This window comes from Ranitomeya imitator, chromosome 4, assembly GCF_032444005.1.
Source record: "Ranitomeya imitator isolate aRanImi1 chromosome 4, aRanImi1.pri, whole genome shotgun sequence".
Taxonomy (NCBI): domain Eukaryota; kingdom Metazoa; phylum Chordata; class Amphibia; order Anura; family Dendrobatidae; genus Ranitomeya; species Ranitomeya imitator.
This window is the reverse complement of record NC_091285.1, coordinates 4451594-4476468: the sequence shown is the minus strand read 5'-3', so window position 1 is coordinate 4476468 and position 24875 is coordinate 4451594. Positions and strand designations below refer to the sequence as shown.

The 24875-nt window shown below is 55.6% G+C and overlaps 1 protein-coding gene across 15 annotated transcripts in view; it reads left to right on the top strand.

The window, feature by feature from the left end:
- C2CD5 (C2 calcium dependent domain containing 5) overlaps nt 1-24875 on the top strand; it is an 84860-nt gene that overhangs the window by 31747 nt on the left and 28238 nt on the right. For 10 of the 15 annotated variants that reach the window (XM_069762801.1, XM_069762795.1, XM_069762800.1 and 7 more), the window contains 2 exons: nt 20668-20782; nt 20860-21042. In XM_069762801.1, the coding sequence (XP_069618902.1) occupies nt 20668-20782; nt 20860-21042 (298 nt within the window). The remainder of the gene's footprint in view (nt 1-20667; nt 20783-20859; nt 21043-24875) is intronic. The other 5 variants (XM_069762803.1, XM_069762798.1, XM_069762802.1 and 2 more) reach the window with 1 other exon arrangement.

The window sequence follows — 24875 nt, the reverse complement described above, 5'->3', positions numbered from 1 at the left end:
GTGGTGACTTGTGTCGATGCCTCTCTTGCAGCCTGTGTGGTGACTGGTGTCGATGCCTCTCTTGCAGCCTGTGTGGTGACTGGTGTCGATGCCTCTCTTGCAGCCTTTGTGGTGACTGGTGTCGATGCCTCTCTTGCAGCCTTTGTGGTGACTGGTGTCGATGCCTCTCTTGCAGCCTGTGTGGTGACTGGTGTCGATGCCTCTCTTGCAGCCTTTGTGGTGACTGGTGTCGATGCCTCTCTTGCAGCCTTTGTGGTGACTGGTGTCGATGCCTCTTGCAGCCTTTGTGGTGACTGGTGTCGATGCCTCTTGCAGCCTGTGTGGTGACTGGTGTCGATGCCTCTCTTGCAGCTTGTGTGGTGACTTGTGTCGATGCCTCTCTAACACCTGATTTGCTGTTTTGAACTCAGCCTTTGTCGGGATTATGGGTAACACCAGATCTTACAAACTGCTAGACTGGAGTAGTTACAGCGCAGGTACAGCCCCCGTCAGACGCTCATCGGACCCTCCGTGACCCCCATACACGCCAGCAAAAATTATGGCTGCTCAGTGAAAACCAAGCTCCTCCCAAATGTGGGGCGGGGTCTGGGGAAGGGGGTCCTCGTCCAATCACAAATCTGCAGAATAAGATCTTTGCAATCGGTCACTGGAGTTCTGCATTATAGGGGGAAGGGGCCCTGCGGCTTCATCTGGGGAGGGGTCCTGCGGTGTCTTCTGGGGAGGGGTCCTTCGTGTCTTCTGGGGAGGGGTCCTGCGGTGTCTTCTGGGGAGGGGTCCTTCGTGTCATCTGGGGAGGGGTCCTTCGTGTCTTCTGGGGAGGGGTCCTGCGGTGTCTTCTGGGGAGGGGTCCTTCGTGTCTTCTGGGGAGGGGTCCTGCGGTGTCTTCTGGGGAGGGGTCCTTCGTGTCATCTGGGGAGGGGTCCTTCGTGTCTTCTGGGGAGGGGTCCTGCGGTGTCTTCTGGGGAGGGGTCCTGCGGCTTCATCTGGGGAGGGGCCCTGCGGCTTCATCTGGGGAGAGGTCCTTCGTGTCATCTGGGGAGGGGTCCTTCGTGTCTTCTGGGGAGGGGTCCTTCCTGTCATGTGGGGAGGGGTCCTTCGTGTCTTCTGGGGAGGGGTCCTTCGTGTCTTCTGGGGAGGGGTCCTGCGTTGTCATCTGGGGAGGGGTCCTTCGTGTCTTCTGGGGAGGGGTCCTTCGTGTCTTCTGGGGAGGGGTCCTTCGTGTCTTCTGGGGAGGGGTCCTTCGTGTCATCTGGGGAGGGGTCCTTCGTGTCTTCTGGGGAGGGGTCCTTCGTGTCTTCTGGGGAGGGGTCCTTCGTGTCATGTGGGGAGGGGTCCTTCGGTGTCTTCTGGGGAGGGGTCCTGCGGCTTAATCTGGGGAGGGGCCCTGCGGCTTCATCTGGGGAGGGGTCCTTCGTGTCTTCTGGGGAGGGGTCCTTCGTGTCATCTGGGGAGGGGTCCTTCGTGTCTTCTGGGGAGGGGTCCTTCGTGTCTTCTGGGGAGGGGTCCTTCGTGTCTTCTGGGGAGGGGTCCTTCGTGTCTTCTGGGGAGGGGTCCTTCCTGTCATGTGGGGAGGGGTCCTGCGTTGTCATCTGGGGAGGGGTCCTTCGTGTCTTCTGGGGAGGGGTCCTTCGTGTCTTCTGGGGAGGGGTCCTTCGTGTCATCTGGGGAGGGGTCCTTCGTGTCATCTGGGGAGGGGTCCTTCGTGTCTTCTGGGGAGGGGTCCTTCGTGTCTTCTGGGGAGGGGTCCTTCCTGTCATGTGGGGAGGGGTCCTGCGTTGTCATCTGGGGAGGGGTCCTTCGTGTCTTCTGGGGAGGGGTCCTTCGTGTCTTCTGGGGAGGGGTCCTTCGTGTCTTCTGGGGAGGGGTCCTTCGTGTCTTCTGGGGAGGGGTCCTTCGTGTCATCTGGGGAGGGGTCCTTCCTGTCATGTGGGGAGGGGTCCTGCGTTGTCATCTGGGGAGGGGTCCTTCGTGTCATGTGGGGAGGGGTCCTTCGTGTCTTCTGGGGAGGGGTCCTTCGTATCTTCTGGGGAGGGGTCCTTCGTGTCTTCTGGGGAGGGGTCCTTCGTGTCTTCTGGGGAGGGGTCCTTCGTGTCTTCTGGGGAGGGGTCCTTCGTGTCTTCTGGGGAGGGGTCCTTCATGTCTTCTGGGGAGGGGTCCTTCGTGTCATCTGGGGAGGGGTCCTTCGTGTCTTCTGGGGAGGGGTCCTTCCTGTCATGTGGGGAGGGGTCCTGCGTTGTCATCTGGGGAGGGGTCCTTCGTGTCTTCTGGGGAGGGGTCCTTCGTGTCTTCTGGGGAGGGGTCCTTCGTGTCTTCTGGGGAGGGGCCCTTCCTGTCATGTAAGGAGGGGTCCTTCGTGTCATCTGGGGAGGGGTCCTTCGTGTCTTCTGGGGAGGGGTCCTTCCTGTCATGTGGGGAGGGGTCCTGCGTTGTCATCTGGGGAGGGGTCCTGCGGTGTCTTCTGGGGAGGGGTCCTTCGTGTCTTCTGGGGAGGGATCCTTCGTGTCTTCTGGGGAGGGGTCCTTCGTGTCTTCTGGGGAGGGGTCCTGCGGTGTCTTCTGGGGAGGGGTCCTTCGTGTCATCTGGGGAGGGGTCCTTCGTGTCTTCTGGGGAGGGGTCCTTCGTGTCTTCTGGGGAGGGGTCCTTCGTGTCTTCTGGGGAGGGATCCTTCGTGTCTTCTGGGGAGGGGTCCTTCGTGTCTTCTGGGGAGGGGTCCTTCGTGTCTTCTGGGGAGGGGTCCTTCGTGTCTTCTGGGGAGGGGTCCTTCGTGTCTTCTGGGGAGGGGTCCTTCGTGTCTTCTGGGGAGGGGTCCTTCGTGTCATCTGGGGAGGGGTCCTTCGTGTCTTCTGGGGAGGGGTCCTTCGTGTCTTCTGGGGAGGGGTCCTTCCTGTCATGTGGGGAGGGGTCCTTCGTGTCTTCTGGGGAGGAGTCCTTCGTGTCATCTGGGGAGGGGTCCTTCGTGTCTTCTGGGGAGGGGTCCTTCCTGTCATGTGGGGAGGGGTCCTTCGTGTCTAATGGGGAGGGGTCCTTCGTGTCTTCTGGGGAGGGGTCCTTCGTGTCTTCTGGGGAGGGGTCCTTCGTGTCTTCTGGGGAGGGGTCCTTCGTGTCTTCTGGGGAGGGGTCCTTCGTGTCTTCTGGGGAGGGGTCCTTCGTGTCTTCTGGGGAGGGGTCCTTCCTGTCATGTGGGGAGGGGTCCTGCGTTGTCATCTGGGGAGGGGTCCTTCGTGTGTTCTGGGGAGGGGTCCTTCCTGTCATGTGGGGAGGGGTCCTTCGTGTCTAATGGGGAGGGGTCCTTCGTGTCTTCTGGGGAGGGGTCCTTCGTGTCTTCTGGGGAGGGGTCCTTCGTGTCTTCTGGGGAGGGGTCCTTCGTGTCTTCTGGGGAGGGGTCCTTCGTGTCTTCTGGGGAGGGGTCCTTCGTGTCTTCTGGGGAGGGGTCCTTCCTGTCATGTGGGGAGGGGTCCTTCGTGTCTTCTGGGGAGGGGTCCTGCGTTGTCATCTGGGGAGGGGTCCTTCGTGTGTTCTGGGGAGGGGTCCTTCCTGTCATGTGGGGAGGGGTCCTTCGTGTCTAATGGGGAGGGGTCCTTCGTGTCTTCTGGGGAGGGGTCCTTCGTGTCTTCTGGGGAGGGGTCCTTCGTGTGTTCTGGGGAGGGGTCCTTCCTGTCATGTGGGGAGGGGTCCTTCGTGTCTAATGGGGAGGGGTCCTTCGTGTCTTCTGGGGAGGGGTCCTTCGTGTGTTCTGGGGAGGGGTCCTTCCTGTCATGTGGGGAGGGGTCCTTCGTGTCTAATGGGGAGGGGTCCTTCGTGTCTTCTGGGGAGGGGTCCTTCGTGTCTTCTGGGGAGGGGTCCTTCGTGTGTTCTGGGGAGGGGTCCTTCCTGTCATGTGGGGAGGGGTCCTTCGTGTCTAATGGGGAGGGGTCCTTCGTGTCTTCTGGGGAGGGGTCCTTCGTGTCTTCTGGGGAGGGGTCCTTCGTGTCTTCTGGGGAGGGGTCCTTCGTGTCTTCTGGGGAGGGGTCCTTCGTGTCTTCTGGGGAGGGGTCCTTCGTGTCTTCTGGGGAGGGGTCCTTCGTGTCTTCTGGGGAGGGGTCCTTCCTGTCATGTGGGGAGGGGTCCTGCGTTGTCATCTGGGGAGGGGTCCTTCGTGTGTTCTGGGGAGGGGTCCTTCCTGTCATGTGGGGAGGGGTCCTTCGTGTCTAATGGGGAGGGGTCCTTCGTGTCTTCTGGGGAGGGGTCCTTCGTGTCTTCTGGGGAGGGGTCCTTCGTGTCTTCTGGGGAGGGGTCCTTCGTGTCTTCTGGGGAGGGGTCCTTCGTGTCTTCTGGGGAGGGGTCCTTCGTGTCTTCTGGGGAGGGGTTCTTCCTGTCATGTGGGGAGGGGTCCTTCGTGTCATCTGGGGAGGGGTCCTTCGTGTCTTCTGGGGAGGGGTCCTTCGTGTCTTCTGGGGAGGGGTCCTTCGTGTCTTCTGGGGAGGGGTCCTTCGTGTCTTCTGGGGAGGGGTCCTGTGGGGACTGGCCGCAGCGTTTGAGGCTTTTCCGTCTCTTCATGAAAAGAACATAAGAACATTTTCCCTTTCTGAGATCAGGGAAGGACTGCTCTAATTATTGCCCCCTAGGCTGGTGGCGAGCGGAGGACGCACCCTAGATGACGATGTGGCTCCTCGGGGGCCGTTCCTTATTTCCCGGTCACAAATATACAACAGGAATTAGATTCATTAGAGCCAATTAACCCCTTTGTGACATTGGATGTAATAGTACGCCGATGTCGGACTCCCCCTATTTGTTGCGGGCTCCGGCACTGAGCCCGCATCTCCAGGCACATGTTAGCAGATATATACAGCTCACATGTGCCCGCAACAGCCACAGGTGGAACCGTGATCCTCCCGCTGCTGTTAACTAGTTAAATGCCAATGTTAATCTCTGGCAGCAGCATTTAACTTCCGGCAAGCGCATCGGAAATCCCGCCCACTTGTGACCCCGTCAAATGATCGCAGGTCAACGAGGGGTTGGCATGACAACTAGAGGTGTCCAGCAGATCTCTATGGTGGTCTTAGCCGTATTGCTGTGAGCGCCGCCCGGTGGTCGGAGCAGTTCTGCTACATACAGGCGATCTGATCATTGCTCCTATGTAGCAGAGCCGATCGCGCTGTGGCAGCTTCGAGCCTCCCATGGAGTCTATTGCAGCATGCCAAAAGTTAAAAATAAAAAAAATAAAAATTAAAAAAAAAGTATAATTGTTAATATCACCCCCTTTTTCTGCCCAATTCAAAATAATACAAAAATCAAACTTACACATATTTGGTATCGCCGCGTTCAGAATCGCCCGATCTATCAATAAAAAAAGGATTAACCTGATCGCTAAACGGACGTAACGAGCAAAAAAGTCAAAACGCCAGAATTCCGTTATTTTGGTTTGCGTGATATTGCATTAATATTGTATCTGCTCCAACATGGTATCATTAATAACGTCAGCGCGGCGCCCAGATCACGAGAAATGGGGACGCTGCCGGTATCCGAAAATGGAGCAAGTTCTTTTTGGAATTTTTTTTTTACCACTTAGATAAAAAGGAACCTGGACATGTTTGGTGTCTATGAACTCGTCATGACCTGGAGAATCACAATGGCCGCTCAGTTTTAGCATTTAGTGAACCTAGCAAAAAACAAGTGTGGGATTGCACTTTTTTTGCAATTTCACCGCACTTGGAATTTTTTTTCTGTTTTCTGTTACACGACATGCTAAAACCAATGGTGTCGTTCAAAGTACAACTCGTCCCGCAAAAAATAAGCCCCAACATGGCCATAGTGACGGAAAAATAAAAAAAGGAGGGGAGCGAAAACGGAAAATGGCCTGACGGTTAAGGGGTTAATGGATGAAGTAATTATGAGTCTCTCCTGCGGACAGTGCTATATCCCCCCATTACTGAGCTCCTGGGGGTCTCTGTCTATTGATCAGTAAGGCTCAGCAATAATGTAGAAGGTGCATACAATAGGGGTGCAGTATACTGACCCTGGGGGGCTACAACAAATAGTTGTTCCCTGTATAGAAATAGGTGGTAGCCCCCCATTATAGCGGCAGCCCCCCATTATGGCGGCACTACAGGAATATACTCTTAGGTCCATGTAATGGAAACATCCAGACACTTCCCAGTCTTACCTGTTCACAATGCCAGAAGTTATTCACCTCTGAAGAGCTCAAATCTCTGTGTACCTGGTCCATAGAGGGTCCCGGACAATCTGCTCAATGTGGGGGATTAACCAAGAAGAAGGTCATAGATCCATCCGGATCAGTGCATAGAGACCATAGATCCATCCGGATCAGTGCATATAGGCCATAGATCCATCCGGATCAGTGCATAGAGGCCATAGATCCATCCGGATCAGTGCACAGAGGTCATAGATCCATCCGGATCAGTGCATAGAGACCATAGATCCATCCGGATCAGTGCATATAGGCCATAGATCCATCCGGATCAGTGCACAGAGGCCATAGATCCATCTGGATCAGTGCATAGAGACCATAGATCCATCCGGATCAGTGCATAGAGACCATAGATCCATCCGGATCAGTGCACAGAGGCCATAGATCCATCCGGATCAGTGCATAGAGACCATAGATCCATCCGGATCAGTGCATAGAGACCATAGATCCATCCGGATCAGTGCATAGAGACCATAGATCCATCCGGATCAGTGCACAGAGGCCATAGATTCATCTGGATCAGTGCATAGAGGCCATAGATCCATCCGGATCAGTGCATATAGGCCATAGATCCATCCGGATCAGTGCATAGAGACCATAGATCCATCCGGATCAGTGCACAGAGGCCATAGATCCATCCGGATCAGTGCATAGAGACCATAGATCCATCCGGATCAGTGCATATAGGCCATAGATCTGTCGGGGTCGTCACGACAATACCCTTCATCCACCAGTCATTCCAAATCAGATTTAAAGCAGTGGTACCGAAGTGAAGAATGAGTCAGACACAATGCTGGTTCAAACTCAGAGTCTGCTTATGCTTCCACACGTAGTGGTAACCTCACAGCAACTGAACTGTTTATTTCATATACATAACATTATATAGTCCATTGGGGGTGTATCTAGTATTCAGTCCCTCTGATTGGCTATGACATCATCTGATGAATCTTCCTTTGTCCACATCTTGTTAAGTTTCCATTTCTCCAGAAACGATACTTTAGCTTCAGAAACGAAAGTAGATTCTTGGCAAGTACAAAAACTAAGGCAAAAGTGAATACTGGCAGCCATCTTAAATACAGTTAAATTTGCATTTAGCAAGCAAAGGGGAAAAACTTATTGTTTCACAGCATAAGAATATATAAAAGTACAAAAGAGTATAAAAACGTATATTTTTACCTTGACAGATCCATCCGGATCAGTGCATAGAGACCATAGATCCATCCGGATCAGTGCACAGAGGCCATAGATCCATCCGGATCAGTGCATAGAGACCATAGATCCATCCGGATCAGTGCATAGAGACCATAGATCCATCCGGATCAGTGCACAGAGGCCATAGATTCATGTGGATCAGTGCATAGAGACCATAGATCCATCCGGATCGGTGCATAGAGACCATAGATCCATCCGGATCGGTGCACAGAGGCCATAGATCCATCCGGATCGGTGCATAGAGACCATAGATCCATCCGGATCGGTGCACAGAGGCCATAGATCCATCCGGATCGGTGCACAGAGGCCATAGATCCATCCGGATCGGTGCACAGAGGCCATAGATCCATCCGGATCGGTGCACAGAGGCCATAGATCCATCCGGATCGGTGCACAGAGGCCATAGATCCATCCGGATCGGGGCACAGAGGCCATAGATCCATCCGGATCGGGGCACAGAGGCCATAGATCCATCCGGATCGGGGCACAGAGGCCATAGATCCATCCGGATCGGGGCACAGAGGCCATAGATCCATCCGGATCGGGGCACAGAGGCCATAGATCCATCCGGATCGGGGCACAGAGGCCATAGATCCATCCGGATCGGGGCACAGAGGCCATAGATCCATCCGGATCGGGGCACAGAGGCCATAGATCCATCCGGATCGGGGCACAGAGGCCATAGATCCATCCGGATCGGGGCACAGAGGCCATAGATCCATCCGGATCGGGGCACAGAGGCCATAGATCCATCCGGATCGGGGCACAGAGGCCATAGATCCATCCGGATCGGGGCACAGAGGCCATAGATCCATCCGGATCGGGGCACAGAGGCCATAGATCCATCCGGATCGGGGCACAGAGGCCATAGATCCATCCGGATCGGGGCACAGAGGCCATAGATCCATCCGGATCGGGGCACAGAGGCCATAGATCCATCCGGATCGGGGCACAGAGGCCATAGATCCATCCGGATCGGGGCACAGAGGCCATAGATCCATCCGGATCGGGGCACAGAGGCCATAGATCCATCCGGATCGGGGCACAGAGGCCATAGATCCATCCGGATCGGGGCACAGAGGCCATAGATCCATCCGGATCGGGGCACAGAGGCCATAGATCCATCCGGATCGGGGCACAGAGGCCATAGATCCATCCGGATCGGGGCACAGAGGCCATAGATCCATCCGGATCGGGGCACAGAGGCCATAGATCCATCCGGATCGGGGCACAGAGGCCATAGATCCATCCGGATCGGGGCACAGAGGCCATAGATCCATCCGGATCGGGGCACAGAGGCCATAGATCCATCCGGATCGGGGCACAGAGGCCATAGATCCATCCGGATCGGGGCACAGAGGCCATAGATCCATCCGGATCGGGGCACAGAGGCCATAGATCCATCCGGATCGGGGCACAGAGGCCATAGATCCATCCGGATCGGGGCACAGAGGCCATAGATCCATCCGGATCGGGGCACAGAGGCCATAGATCCATCCGGATCGGGGCACAGAGGCCATAGATCCATCCGGATCGGGGCACAGAGGCCATAGATCCATCCGGATCGGGGCACAGAGGCCATAGATCCATCCGGATCGGGGCACAGAGGCCATAGATCCATCCGGATCGGGGCACAGAGGCCATAGATCCATCCGGATCGGGGCACAGAGGCCATAGATCCATCCGGATCGGGGCACAGAGGCCATAGATCCATCCGGATCGGGGCACAGAGGCCATAGATCCATCCGGATCGGGGCACAGAGGCCATAGATCCATCCGGATCGGGGCACAGAGGCCATAGATCCATCCGGATCGGGGCACAGAGGCCATAGATCCATCCGGATCGGGGCACAGAGGCCATAGATCCATCCGGATCGGGGCACAGAGGCCATAGATCCATCCGGATCGGGGCACAGAGGCCATAGATCCATCCGGATCGGGGCACAGAGGCCATAGATCCATCCGGATCGGGGCACAGAGGCCATAGATCCATCCGGATCGGGGCACAGAGGCCATAGATCCATCCGGATCGGGGCACAGAGGCCATAGATCCATCCGGATCGGGGCACAGAGGCCATAGATCCATCCGGATCGGGGCACAGAGGCCATAGATCCATCCGGATCGGGGCACAGAGGCCATAGATCCATCCGGATCGGGGCACAGAGGCCATAGATCCATCCGGATCGGGGCACAGAGGCCATAGATCCATCCGGATCGGGGCACAGAGGCCATAGATCCATCCGGATCGGGGCACAGAGGCCATAGATCCATCCGGATCGGGGCACAGAGGCCATAGATCCATCCGGATCGGGGCACAGAGGCCATAGATCCATCCGGATCGGGGCACAGAGGCCATAGATCCATCCGGATCGGGGCACAGAGGCCATAGATCCATCCGGATCGGGGCACAGAGGCCATAGATCCATCCGGATCGGGGCACAGAGGCCATAGATCCATCCGGATCGGGGCACAGAGGCCATAGATCCATCCGGATCGGGGCACAGAGGCCATAGATCCATCCGGATCGGGGCACAGAGGCCATAGATCCATCCGGATCGGGGCACAGAGGCCATAGATCCATCCGGATCGGGGCACAGAGGCCATAGATCCATCCGGATCGGGGCACAGAGGCCATAGATCCATCCGGATCGGGGCACAGAGGCCATAGATCCATCCGGATCGGGGCACAGAGGCCATAGATCCATCCGGATCGGGGCACAGAGGCCATAGATCCATCCGGATCGGGGCACAGAGGCCATAGATCCATCCGGATCGGGGCACAGAGGCCATAGATCCATCCGGATCGGGGCACAGAGGCCATAGATCCATCCGGATCGGGGCACAGAGGCCATAGATCCATCCGGATCGGGGCACAGAGGCCATAGATCCATCCGGATCGGGGCACAGAGGCCATAGATCCATCCGGATCGGGGCACAGAGGCCATAGATCCATCCGGATCGGGGCACAGAGGCCATAGATCCATCCGGATCGGGGCACAGAGGCCATAGATCCATCCGGATCGGGGCACAGAGGCCATAGATCCATCCGGATCGGGGCACAGAGGCCATAGATCCATCCGGATCGGGGCACAGAGGCCATAGATCCATCCGGATCGGGGCACAGAGGCCATAGATCCATCCGGATCGGGGCACAGAGGCCATAGATCCATCCGGATCGGGGCACAGAGGCCATAGATCCATCCGGATCGGGGCACAGAGGCCATAGATCCATCCGGATCGGGGCACAGAGGCCATAGATCCATCCGGATCGGGGCACAGAGGCCATAGATCCATCCGGATCGGGGCACAGAGGCCATAGATCCATCCGGATCGGGGCACAGAGGCCATAGATCCATCCGGATCGGGGCACAGAGGCCATAGATCCATCCGGATCGGGGCACAGAGGCCATAGATCCATCCGGATCGGGGCACAGAGGCCATAGATCCATCCGGATCGGGGCACAGAGGCCATAGATCCATCCGGATCGGGGCACAGAGGCCATAGATCCATCCGGATCGGGGCACAGAGGCCATAGATCCATCCGGATCGGGGCACAGAGGCCATAGATCCATCCGGATCGGGGCACAGAGGCCATAGATCCATCCGGATCGGGGCACAGAGGCCATAGATCCATCCGGATCGGGGCACAGAGGCCATAGATCCATCCGGATCGGGGCACAGAGGCCATAGATCCATCCGGATCGGGGCACAGAGGCCATAGATCCATCCGGATCGGGGCACAGAGGCCATAGATCCATCCGGATCGGGGCACAGAGGCCATAGATCCATCCGGATCGGGGCACAGAGGCCATAGATCCATCCGGATCGGGGCACAGAGGCCATAGATCCATCCGGATCGGGGCACAGAGGCCATAGATCCATCCGGATCGGGGCACAGAGGCCATAGATCCATCCGGATCGGGGCACAGAGGCCATAGATCCATCCGGATCGGGGCACAGAGGCCATAGATCCATCCGGATCGGGGCACAGAGGCCATAGATCCATCCGGATCGGGGCACAGAGGCCATAGATCCATCCGGATCGGGGCACAGAGGCCATAGATCCATCCGGATCGGGGCACAGAGGCCATAGATCCATCCGGATCGGGGCACAGAGGCCATAGATCCATCCGGATCGGGGCACAGAGGCCATAGATCCATCCGGATCGGGGCACAGAGGCCATAGATCCATCCGGATCGGGGCACAGAGGCCATAGATCCATCCGGATCGGGGCACAGAGGCCATAGATCCATCCGGATCGGGGCACAGAGGCCATAGATCCATCCGGATCGGGGCACAGAGGCCATAGATCCATCCGGATCGGGGCACAGAGGCCATAGATCCATCCGGATCGGGGCACAGAGGCCATAGATCCATCCGGATCGGGGCACAGAGGCCATAGATCCATCCGGATCGGGGCACAGAGGCCATAGATCCATCCGGATCGGGGCACAGAGGCCATAGATCCATCCGGATCGGGGCACAGAGGCCATAGATCCATCCGGATCGGGGCACAGAGGCCATAGATCCATCCGGATCGGGGCACAGAGGCCATAGATCCATCCGGATCGGGGCACAGAGGCCATAGATCCATCCGGATCGGGGCACAGAGGCCATAGATCCATCCGGATCGGGGCACAGAGGCCATAGATCCATCCGGATCGGGGCACAGAGGCCATAGATCCATCCGGATCACCTGCACTAACACATGGTCTGGACTCCACTTTTCTGCTAGTTTCGGATCCTCTCGTCCCGACGCGTTTTTCCCCCTGTAAAATCCCGGGACCTCAGTGGGTCCATGATCCGGGTCAGGGAGTTGGATGGATCCTGTCGGGTGATCTCTGTGCTGAGGGTGACCAGTCTCGGCAGCTGTTCATACAAGGACTGTAATCGGTTCCCCCCCCGCTATGTGTCCGGTCCCGGAGATTCCCTTGGAATCCTGCGATGCGACTTCTTCCGTGGTACCGGGCAGCAGAAGCCCCGAGACTGAGCCGCAACCAACACGTGCGGCCACCAGGGGGAGACAGAGAGAGGGGCACATAACATACACTGCAGCCTGTACCCGGGGGGTGCGGACCCCGACCACAGGAGCCCACAGTCTACAGGAACCAGCAGACATGAGGGGGCACGAGAAATGGGGGGCTTCTCCTAACACAGCCGGGGCCGAAGGGACCACCCGAGGGATCCTCCTGTCAGGTGACCGTAACTGACCAGCACAGGATACAGCGAACCCACTGTGACCCCACAATACAGCACATCATTTCCTCCAGTCACTCCCAGAGCTGCACTCATTATTCTGCTGTTACATCGTGTCTTATCCTCCAGTCACCTCCAGAGCTGCACTCACTATTCTGGTGTTACATCGTGTCTTATCCTCCAGTCACCTCCAGAGCTGCACTCACTATTCTGCTGCTACATCATGTCTTATCCTGCAGTCACCTCCAGAGCTGCAGTCACTATTCTGCTGCTACATCGTGTCTTATCCTCCAGTCACCTCCAGGGCTGCACTCACTATTCTGCTGTTACATCGTGTCTTATCCTCCAGTCACCTCCAGAGCTGCACTCACTATTCTGCTGTTACATCATGTCTTATCCTGCAGTCACCTCCAGAGCTGCACTCACTATTCTGCTGTTACATCATGTCTTATCCTGCAGTCACCTCCAGAGCTGCACTCACTATTCTGCTGTTACATCATGTCTTATCCTGCAGTCACCTCCAGAGCTGCACTCACTATTCTGCTGCTACATCGTGTCTTATCCTCCAGTCACCTCCAGGGCTGCACTCACTATTCTGCTGTTACATCGTGTCTTATCCTCCAGTCACCTCCAGGGCTGCAGTCACTATTCTGCTGTTACATCGTGTCTTATCCTGCAGTCACCTCCAGAGCTGCACTCACTATTCTGCTGCTACATCATGTCTTATCCTGCAGTCACCTCCAGAGCTGCACTCACTATTCTGCTGTTACATCATGTCTTATCCTGCAGTCACCTCCAGAGCTGCGGTCACGGTACTGCTTGCTCTGGCACCGCCCTTAGCCGTGTGTGGTGTCGGTAGACGCCGGTGTTTCGGCGCTTCTGCTCAGCGGTGGGCCGCTCCATTACATTCAGGGGGCTTCGCTGTATACATGTTGTAATCCTCCCCAATGTCTGGAGCCCGGAGCTGTAATCCTGGCAGCAGCACAGAGGATGTCAGCGGGGCGCAGTCAGGGCTGTTTGTGTGTCGTGTGTCACTGAGCTGCCATAGTTTCTGTGTGTGACGTATCGAGCATGCTGCGACCCAATCCCCCCGCCCCCCCTTCCTGTGGCTGCTGACATGCTGAGCCCCCCCCCCCCCCCCCCCGTAGACTGGTGAGCGCCCCCCCCCTCCCCCCCCGTAGACTGGTGAGCCCCCCCCCCTCCTGTAGACTGGTGAGCCCCCCCCGTAGACTGCTGAGCCCCCCCCGTAGTCTGCTGAGCCCCCTCCGTAGTCTGCTGAGCCCCCCCCCGTAGTCTGCTGAGCCCCCCCCCGTAGTCTGCTGAGCCCCCCCCCGTAGACTGCTGAGCCCCCCCCGTAGTCTGCTGAGCCCCCCCCGTAGTCTGCTGAGCCCCCCCCGTAGTCTGCTGAGCCCCCCCGTAGTCTGCTGAGCCCCCCCCGTAGTCTGCTGAGCCCCCCCCCGTAGTCTGCTGAGCCCCCCCCCCGTAATCTGCTGAGCCCCCCCCCCCGTAATCTGCTGAGCCCCCCCCCCCGTAATCTGCTGAGCCCCCCCCACGTAGTCTGCTGAGCCCCCCATCTGCTGAGCCCCCCCCCCCCGTAGTCTGCTGAGCCCCCCCCCCGTAATCTGCTGAGCCCCCCCCCCCCACGTAGTCTGCTGAGCCCCACATCTGCTGAGCCCCCCATCTGCTTGGCCCTGTAGTGTCCTGTATGTCCTCAGTGGTTGCTGCTGCCCCCTTGTGGATTTTGCGGCTCGTGACGTTTGCTTTCCGCTGCTTGTGCCCATATGTGATCGCATGTCCTGTGCCCGGCAGTCACCGCTCCGCAGGTAAGTAGTCGCCCTCCCCCCATGGCTTTTACCCCAAATCCGGGCACCGCCTTCACCCCCTGCCCCCTCTACAGCTGTCCCCAGTGTTTGGTAGAGGGTGGAGGGGTGTCGCTGGGGGGTAAAAGACGCACCAGTCAGAAGGACTCGCGTGGCGCCAGCTCTCCCCCATTTGCTGCGCATGCTCCATGCAAAAAGTATTCTGTAATATAATATAAATGAGTTCAGCTCTGCAGGAGGTAACGCTGACATCTAGTGGAGGGATACGGCTCTGCAGGAGGTAACGCTGACATCTAGTGGAGGGATACGGCTCTGCAGGAGGTAACGCTGACATCTAGTGGAGGGATACGGCTCTGCAGGAGGTAACGCTGACATCTAGTGGAGGGATACGGCTCTGCAGGAGGTAACGGTGACATCTAGTGGATGGATACGGCTCTGCAGGAGGTATTGCTGACATCTAGTGGAGGGATACGGCTCTGCAGGAGGTAACTCTGACATCTAGTGGATGGATACGGCTCTGCAGGAGGTATTGCTGACATCTAGTGGAGGGATACGGCTCTGCAGGAGGTAACTCTGACATCTAGTGGAGGGATACGGCTCTGCAGGAGGTAACTCTGACATCTAGTGGAGGGATACGGCTCTGCAGGAGGTAACGCTGACATCTAGTGGAGGGATACGGCTCTGCAGGAGGTAACGCCGACATCTAGTGGAGGGATACGGCTCTGCAGGAGGTAACTCTGACATCTAGTGGAGTGATACGGCTCTGCAGGAGGTAACGCTGACATCTAGTGGAGGGATACGGCTCTGCAGGAGGTAACGCTGACATCTAGTGGAGGGATACGGCTCTGCAGGAGGTAACTCTGACATCTAGTGGAGGGATACGGCTCTGCAGGAGGTATTGCTGACATCTAGTGGAGGGATACGGCTCTGCAGGAGGTAATGCTGACATCTAGTGGAGGGATACGGCTCTGCAGGAGGTAACGCTGACATCTAGTGGAGGGATACGGCTCTGCAGGAGGTAACGCTGACATCTAGTGGAGGGATACGGCTCTGCAGGAGGTAACGCTGACATCTAGTGGAGGGATACGGCTCTGCAGGAGGTAACGCTGACATCTAGTGGAGGGATACGGCTCTGCAGGAGGTAATGCTGACATCTAGTGGAGGGATATGGCTCTGCAGGAGGTATTGCTGACATCTAGTGGAGGGATACGGCTCTGCAGGAGGTAATGCTGACATCTAGTGGAGGGATACGGCTCTGCAGGAGGTAACGCTGACATCTAGTGGAGGGATACGGCTCTGCAGGAGGTAACGCTGACATCTAGTGGAGGGATACGGCTCTGCAGGAGGTAACGCTGACATCTAGTGGAGGGATATGGCTCTGCAGGAGGTAACTCTGACATCTAGTGGAGGGATACGACTCTGCAGGAGGTAACTCTGACATCTAGTGGAGGGATACGGCTCTGCAGGAGGTAATGCTGACATCTAGTGGAGGGATATGGCTCTGCAGGAGGTAACTCTGACATCTAGTGGAGGGATACGGCTCTGCAGGAGGTAACGCTGACATCTAGTGGAGGGATACGGCTCTGCAGGAGGTAACGCTGACATCTAGTGGAGGGATACGGCTCTGCAGGAGGTAATGCTGACATCTAGTGGAGGGATACGGCTCTGCAGGAGGTAACGCTGACATCTAGTGGAGGGATACGGCTCTGCAGGAGGTAACGCTGACATCTAGTGGAGGGATACGGCTCTGCAGGAGGTAATGCTGACATCTAGTGGAGGGATATGGCTCTGCAGGAGGTAACTCTGACATCTAGTGGAGGGATACGGCTCTGCAGGAGGTAACGCTGACATCTAGTGGAGGGATACGGCTCTGCAGGAGGTAACGCTGACATCTAGTGGAGGGATACGGCTCTGCAGGAGGTAACGCTGACATCTAGTGGAGGGATACGGCTCTGCAGGAGGTAATGCTGACATCTAGTGGAGGGATATGGCTCTGCAGGAGGTAACTCTGACATCTAGTGGAGGGATACGACTCTGCAGGAGGTAACGCTGACATCTAGTGGAGGGATACGGCTCTGCAGGAGGTAACGCTGACATCTAGTGGAGGGATACGGCTCTGCAGGAGGTAACGCTGACATCTAGTGGAGGGATACGGCTCTGCAGGAGGTAACGCTGACATCTAGTGGAGGGATACGGCTCTGCAGGAGGTAACGCTGACATCTAGTGGAGGGATACGGCTCTGCAGGAGGTATTGCTGACATCTAGTGGAGGGATACGGCTCTGCAGGAGGTATTGCTGACATCTAGTGGAGGGATACGGCTCTGCAGGAGGTAACGCTGACATCTAGTGGAGGGATACGGCTCTGCAGGAGGTAACGCTGACATCTAGTGGAGGGATACGGCTCTGCAGGAGGTAACGCTGACATCTAGTGGAGGGATATGGCTCTGCAGGAGGTAACTCTGACATCTAGTGGAGGGATACGACTCTGCAGGAGGTAACGCTGACATCTAGTGGAGGGATACGGCTCTGCAGGAGGTAACGCTGACATCTAGTGGAGGGATACGGCTCTGCAGGAGGTAACGCTGACATCTAGTGGAGGGATACGGCTCTGCAGGAGGTAACGCTGACATCTAGTGGAGGGATACGGCTCTGCAGGAGGTATTGCTGACATCTAGTGGAGGGATACGGCTCTGCAGGAGGTATTGCTGACATCTAGTGGAGGGATACGGCTCTGCAGGAGGTAACTCTGACATCTAGTGGAGGGATACGGCTCTGCAGGAGGTAACGCTGACATCTAGTGGAGGGATACGGCTCTGCAGGAGGTAACGCTGACATCTAGTGGAGGGATACGGCTCTGCAGGAGGTAATGCTGACATCTAGTGGAGGGATACGGCTCTGCAGGAGGTAACGCTGACATCTAGTGGAGGGATACGGCTCTGCAGGAGGTAACGCTGACATCTAGTGGAGGGATACGGCTCTGCAGGAGGTAACGCTGACATCTAGTGGAGGGATACGGCTCTGCAGGAGGTAACTCTGACATCTAGTGGAGGGATACGGCTCTGCAGGAGGTAATGCTGACATCTAGTGGAGGGATACGGCTCTGCAGGAGGTAACTCTGACATCTAGTGGAGGGATACGGCTCTGCAGGAGGTAACTCTGACATCTAGTGGAGGGATACGGCTCTGCAGGAGGTAACGCTGACATCTAGTGGAGGGATACGGCTCTGCAGGAGGTAACTCTGACATCTAGTGGAGGGATACGGCTCTGCAGGAGGTAATGCTGACATCTAGTGGAGGGATACGGCTCTGCAGGAGGTAACGCTGACATCTAGTGGAGGGATACGGCTCTGCAGGAGGTATTGCTGACATCTAGTGGAGGGATACGGCTCTGCAGGAGGAAACGCTGACATCTAGTGGAGGGATACGGCTCTGCAGGAGGTAACGCTGACATCTAGTGGAGGGATACGGCTCTGCAGGAGGTAACGCTGACATCTAGTGGAGGGATACGGCTCTGCAGGAGGTAACGCTGACATCTAGTGGAGGGATACGGCTCTGCAGGAGGTAACGCTGACATCTAGTGGAGGGATACGGCTCTGCAGGAGGTAACGCTGACATCTAGTGGAGGGATACGGCTCTGCAGGAGGTATTGCTGACATCTAGTGGAGGGATACGGCTCTGCAGGAGGTATTGCTGACATCTAGTGGAGGGATACGGCTCTGCAGGAGGTAACTCTGACATCTAGTGGAGGGATACGGCTCTGCAGGAGGTAACGCTGACATCTAGTGGAGGGATACGGCTCTGCAGGAGGTAACGCTGACATCTAGTGGAGGGATACGGCTCTGCAGGAGGTAATGCTGACATCTAGTGGAGGGATACGGCTCTGCAGGAGGTAACGCTGACATCTAGTGGAGGGATACGGCTCTGCAGGAGGTAACGCTGACATCTAGTGGAGGGATACGGCTCTGCAGGAGGTAACGCTGACATCTAGTGGAGGGATACGGCTCTGCAGGAGGTAACGCTGACATCTAGTGGAGGGATACGGCTCTGCAGGAGGTAACTCTGACATCTAGTGGAGGGATACGGCTCTGCAGGAGGTAATGCTGACATCTAGTGGAGGGATACGGCTCTGCAGGAGGTAACTCTGACATCTAGTGGAGGGATACGGCTCTGCAGGAGGTAACTCTGACATCTAGTGGAGGGATACGGCTCTGCAGGAGGTAACGCTGACATCTAGTGGAGGGATACGGCTCTGCAGGAGGTAACTCTGACATCTAGTGGAGGGATACGGCTCTGCAGGAGGTAATGCTGACATCTAGTGGAGGGATACGGCTCTGCAGGAGGTAACGCTGACATCTAGTGGAGGGATACGGCTCTGCAGGAGGTATTGCTGACATCTAGTGGAGGGATACGGCTCTGCAGGAGGAAACGCTGACATCTAGTGGAGGGATACGGCTCTGCAGGAGGTAACGCTGACATCTAGTGGAGGGATACGGCTCTGCAGGAGGTAACGCTGACATCTAGTGGAGGGATACGGCTCTGCAGGAGGTAACGCTGACATCTAGTGGAGGGATACGGCTCTGCAGGAGGTAACGCTGACATCTAGTGGAGGGATACGGCTCTGCAGGAGGTAACTCTGACATCTAGTGGAGGGATACGGCTCTGCAGGAGGAAACGCTGACATCTAGTGGAGGGATACGGCTCTGCAGGAGGTAACGCTGACATCTAGTGGAGGGATACGGCTCTGCAGGAGGTGACGCTGACATCTAGTGGAGGGATACGGCTCTGCAGGAGGTAACGCTGACATCTAGTGGAGGGATACGGCTCTGCAGGAGGTAACGCTGACATCTAGTGGAGGGATACGGCTCTGCAGGAGGTAACGCTGACATCTAGTGGAGGGATACGGCTCTGCAGGAGGTAACGCTGACATCTAGTGGAGGGATACGGCTCTGCAGGAGGTAACGCTGACATCTAGTGGAGGGATACGGCTCTGCAGGAGGTAACGCTGACATCTAGTGGAGGGATACGGCTCTGCAGGAGGAAACGCTGACATCTAGTGGAGGGATACGGCTCTGCAGGAGGAAACGCTGACATCTAGTGGAGGAGTCCGGCTCTGCAGGAGGTAACGCTGACATCTAGTGGAGGGATACGGCTCTGCAGGAGGTAACGCTGACATCTAGTGGAGGGATACGGCTCTGCAGGAGATGACGCTGACATCTAGTGGAGGGATACGGCTCTGCAGGAGGTGACGCTGACATCTAGTGGAGGGATACGGCTCTGCAGGAGGTAACGCTGACATCTAGTGGAGGGATACGGCTCTGCAGGAGGTAACGCTGACATCTAGTGGAGGGATACGGCTCTGCAGGAGATAACGCTGACATCTAGTGGAGGGATACGGCTCTGCAGGAGGTAACGCTGACATCTAGTGGAGGGATACGGCTCTGCAGGAGGTAACGCTGACATCTAGTGGAGGGATACGGCTCTGCAGGAGGTAACGCTGACATCTAGTGGAGGGATACGGCTCTGCAGGAGGTAACGCTGACATCTAGTGGAGGGATACGGCTCTGCAGGAGGTAACGCTGACATCTAGTGGAGGGATACGGCTCTGCAGGAGGAAACGCTGACATCTAGTGGAGGGATACGGCTCTGCAGGAGGAAACGCTGACATCTAGTGGAGGAGTCCGGCTCTGCAGGAGGTAACGCTGACATCTAGTGGAGGGATACGGCTCTGCAGGAGGTAACTCTGACATCTAGTGGAGGGATACGGCTCTGCAGGAGGTAACGCTGACATCTAGTGGAGGGATACGGCTCTGCAGGAGGAAACGCTGACATCTAGTGGAGGGATACGGCTCTGCAGGAGGTAACGCTGACATCTAGTGGAGGAGTCCGGCTCTGCTCGGCAGTGATTGCTCGCCCTGCACATTTCCTATGTCACCCACATACGCCGCTGCGCTGCACAGAGCATGCCCTCCGTTTCCTTCCCCTGTCAGTGGCCCTGGTGCTTGCACTGCACGTGGCAGACAGTGTGCCGGCCGTCGTCCTGCAGGGGCTCCGCGCAGCTCCGTATACTGGGGTGAGATGATGGTCACTGCTGTACAGTGCTGCACCGTGGGAGGCTCCATCATCCTACTCTGGGCTGACGTGTCCAGCGGGGCGCTCCGCCCCTCCACCCTCTGTCGGCCGCCCCTGCAGGATGCGTTGTTGCGCTGTGCGGAGCCGCCGCGGATCCAACTTGTTGCTTCTGTTCCTCCAGATGAGCCGGAGACCCGAGACGCCTGGTGGGCCGAGATCCGACAGGAGATTAAGTCTCACGCCAAAGCGCTGGGCTGCCACGCCGTGGTGGGCTACAGTGAGTGCACCAGCATCTGGTGAGTGGGGGAGGGTGCTGGCCGGGGAGGGTGCTGGCCGGGACCGCTCGCTGACCTGTGGCCCCTTCTCCCCGCAGGGAGGAGCTCTGCATCCTGTCCGCCTCGGGCACCGCTGCCGTACTGAACCCCCGGTTCCTGCAGGACGCCGGCGACTGCGGCCTGGAGCTAAGGTGGTCGCCGCAGGCCGGATTCTGTGTAGGGTCAGACAAGGGAGAGTGTGAGGTTTTCCTGCAGAGCAAGGATAGTGCCGCCCGGCCGGGGTAGGTGGTGTCATTATAGGGGCGACTGCAGGGCGAGCACCCCAAAAACTAACAACATCACCGGAGGTAACGCCTCTCTGCAGACAGAACATAGGGCACATTTAAAGGGGCAGTCTCCAGCTCGCCACAGCATAAGGAGCTTAAGTCGCTACTGTCCCTTTAAATTCAATAAGTCCATTTTATATTACAATACAGCTGGGGGTGCGGTCTGCACAGGATCCGCCCACAAGGAACTGCAGCAACCGCTATTATTAGATTCCCATTATCGGCATGTGACTGCCCCTTTAAATATCATGGCCAAATTAAAAAGCACAAAATGAACTAACCCATAGGATCAGTGCGATGATCAACACCTCCAGAGCTGCACTCACTATTCTGCTGTTACATCATGTCTTATCCTCCAGTCACCTCCGGAGCTGCACTCACTATTCTGCTGCTACATTGTGTCTTATCCTCCGGGGCTGCACTCACTATTCTGCTGCTACATTGTGTCTTATCCTCCGGAGCTGCACTCACTATTCTGCTGCTACATTGTGTCTTATCCTCCAGGTCTTTTATTAAATAAAATGAAACACTTTACATGACAATAACTGTGATACATTACAAATAAAACACAACAGAACAGAACATAAGAACAAAGCTCCAATCAGACGACAACAAACGACAAAAGCCACAAAGTAATAAACCGGAAATGGAACAAAAATGGAGAAAGTTCATGACCTACAAATCAGGGACGAGAAAGAAAAATTCCACTAACATAAAAAAAAGCAAAACTAAAAGACAACAAACAAAATACTCATAACTTACGTGAATACCTGTAAAAAATTATAAATAATAAATAGTATAAAATCATGTAAGACCCCCGGCCCAGCTTCATTCATACTACTATATACAACCCCAACTACATTCACACCATCCTATATACAATATTATATACAATATATACACTATAAACACATTATACTAAACCAAACACTATACAACACCGCAAACACAACAAAACGCTGCTGGTCCCACTGCCGAACCTTACAGCCCCACTTACACCACAACATTCACCCTACAACAAACCTAAACACAACACAGTGTACAACATTAACATTTGTTTTTGTTTTTTTTATTTATTTTTATTTTTTTTAAATATATATACACACACCTACTCTAACTATCCCGCCACCCCTGATCCAGCTCTGGCCACAAAGTTCAGGAATCATCCGAGCTAGGATCAGGCCCCAAAGTTTTTCCCCAGGCGGGGCCTGGGCCAGATCAGTCTCTTATCACCGCCGTTGAACCCCCCAATCCCCCACCCAACCTAACTAAGACCCTCTATTATACACACTATATACAATATATACAAAACACTATATACAATATATACATAAACCAACATCACAGAACACAACCTACATTCTCACCACCCGAGGCTCAAGTTCGATGCCTGCAAACCTTCTATTCGGGCAACAGAAATACAATACAAAAATCTAGGGTGTAAAGACATCAGCCCACCACAAGGATATAGGAGCGCTAACGGACTAAGGCACCCCGAAGGAGAAACCCCTCCAGAGATGGGCCGCCCTCCGGGCACCCAGACCCCCGCACTCCAGAGAACGCACCTTCACCAGGGCACCTAGGATGCTGCTACAAACTTCATCTACTCGGAGGATTTTACTCTGCGTCGAAAGTACTCTCCACTTCTGACATCACCACCATCGCCTCCTCTTGCGAAGAAACAAAGACGGTAACGTCGTCGGCGTAGGCCACTACCCTCAGAATAGCTTCTGGCACCAACCCGCCCATCCTCACCCCCGCCAACGGTCCACAATCAACCCTTCTGAGGAAGGGATCGATCGCAAATGCGTAAAGCAAAGGTCTAAGAGGGCAGCCCTGGCGGACACCAGATCCCACCCCGAAAGGTTGTCCAATCCACCCGTTTACCAGAGGGAAAGTCTCAGCCCCTGCGTACAAGGTCTTAAGCCAGTCCACAAACCCTCCAGGCAGACCATACCTCAAAAGAGTGGAATCATGTCTTATCCTCCAGTCACCTCCAGAGCTGCTCTCACTATTCTGCTGTTACATCATGTCTTATCCTCCAGTCACCTCCAGAGCTGCACTCACTATTCAGCTTACATCATGCCTTCTCCTCCAATCACCTCCAGAGCTGCACTCACTATTCTGCAGTTACATCATGCCTTATCCTCCAGTCACCTCCAGAGCTGCACTCACTATTCTGCTGTTGCATTATATCCTTTAGTCACCTCCAGAGCTGCACTCATTCTCTGTTACATCATGTCTTATCCTCCAGAGCTGCACTCACTAGAGATTTCTCCTTGGTGTGACTGCAGCTTTTAGTGGGCATTGTCCTGGGTGTACAGATTTGGTTGTGAATGGTGCAGACCCCCCTTTCCCCCGTGTGGTTGCAGCTTGGGCTGTGAGTGGTGCATTCTCTCCAGTGTGGTTGCAGCTTGGGCTGTGAGTGGAGCATTCTGTCTTGTGTGGTTGCAGCTCTGGCTGTGAGTGGAGCAGACCTGGCGGTGTGGTTGCAGCTCTGGCTGTGAGTGGAGCATTCTCTCCGGCGTGGTTGCACCTCTGGCTGTGGGTGGAGAACACCCCACGGTGTGGTTGCAGATCTGGCTGTGAGTGGAGCATTCACTCTGGCGTGGTTGCAGCTCTGGCTGTGAGTGGAGCATTGTCACGGATCCCTTCTCCGTGGTGCCACTTATTCGTCACGTGCCTGCTCTCACACGTGACTTGGGGTTGTGCCTGCAAGGGTTAATCTATCTCCCCACTCTCAGTCCAGCATTCAACCTCTGTCCTATGCTGTAATGGGAGCATAAATCACACACCGACCCAGGCCACACACCTGCTCATACACGCTGCCACCACTCACCGAATACACGGGCGATGAGTCCCGGAACTAACAATACTAATAAAAATATGTCTACCACTCATAAGGCTCACACACCTTAGGCTATGGATTCTTTTAGAACATTCAAGGTTCAACTTGTTAAAGTTTTATACTTTAATAGCAAAAAGTTCAATGCTTACAATAAGAAAAAGGTATAAAAATATGATAATAAAATGACATACAACTTATGCAAAACAGTGTCAAAACAAACAGGAGAAAACTCACAGAAATTATCTAACTGGTAGTTGCTTCTGCTCCCTGAGGGTAGGAAGAATGTAGATTGGATCACACCAGCTTCTCAGGCTGCCCCCATTATATGAACACAATTCTCTTTCTGCAGCCTAAATTTATAACTTTGGTCTGAGGTCAGGTTTCTAGACCGGCCCCTCAGGCCAATATCATAACTGCTGCCTGTTTGATTGGGCCACAGCCGCGCCCCCAATGAATATATTATTTTCTCTTGTGAAAAGGTTCTCAGGGATAGATCTCCTCAGGGCGCAATTTAGCATCTCCCCTCCAAGACCTCAGAGGTGTCAAGTGTTCCTTTCTTCTTGGCCTTAGCCAGACCTCCTGGTGGGATATGGAGACACAATTTCTACTAGTCTCAAGAAGGTACCTATTAACACCTAGGTGCGACTTGCCTTCAGGACCGATGTTACATTATCACTGGTCACACATATAACCCTAGACATATGTCACTACACACATATAGATATATAGATATATACACACATATTTCACCACAAGCATTCTCTCCGGTGTGGTTGCAGCTGTGGGTGGAGCACACCCCGCGGTGTGGTTGCAGCTCTGGCTGTGAGTGGGGCATTCTCTCGGCGTGGTTGCAGCTCTGGTTGTGAGTGGAGCAGACCCCGCTGTGTGGTTGTGGCTGTGAGTGGAGCAGACCCCGTGGTGTGGTTGCAGCTCTGGCTGT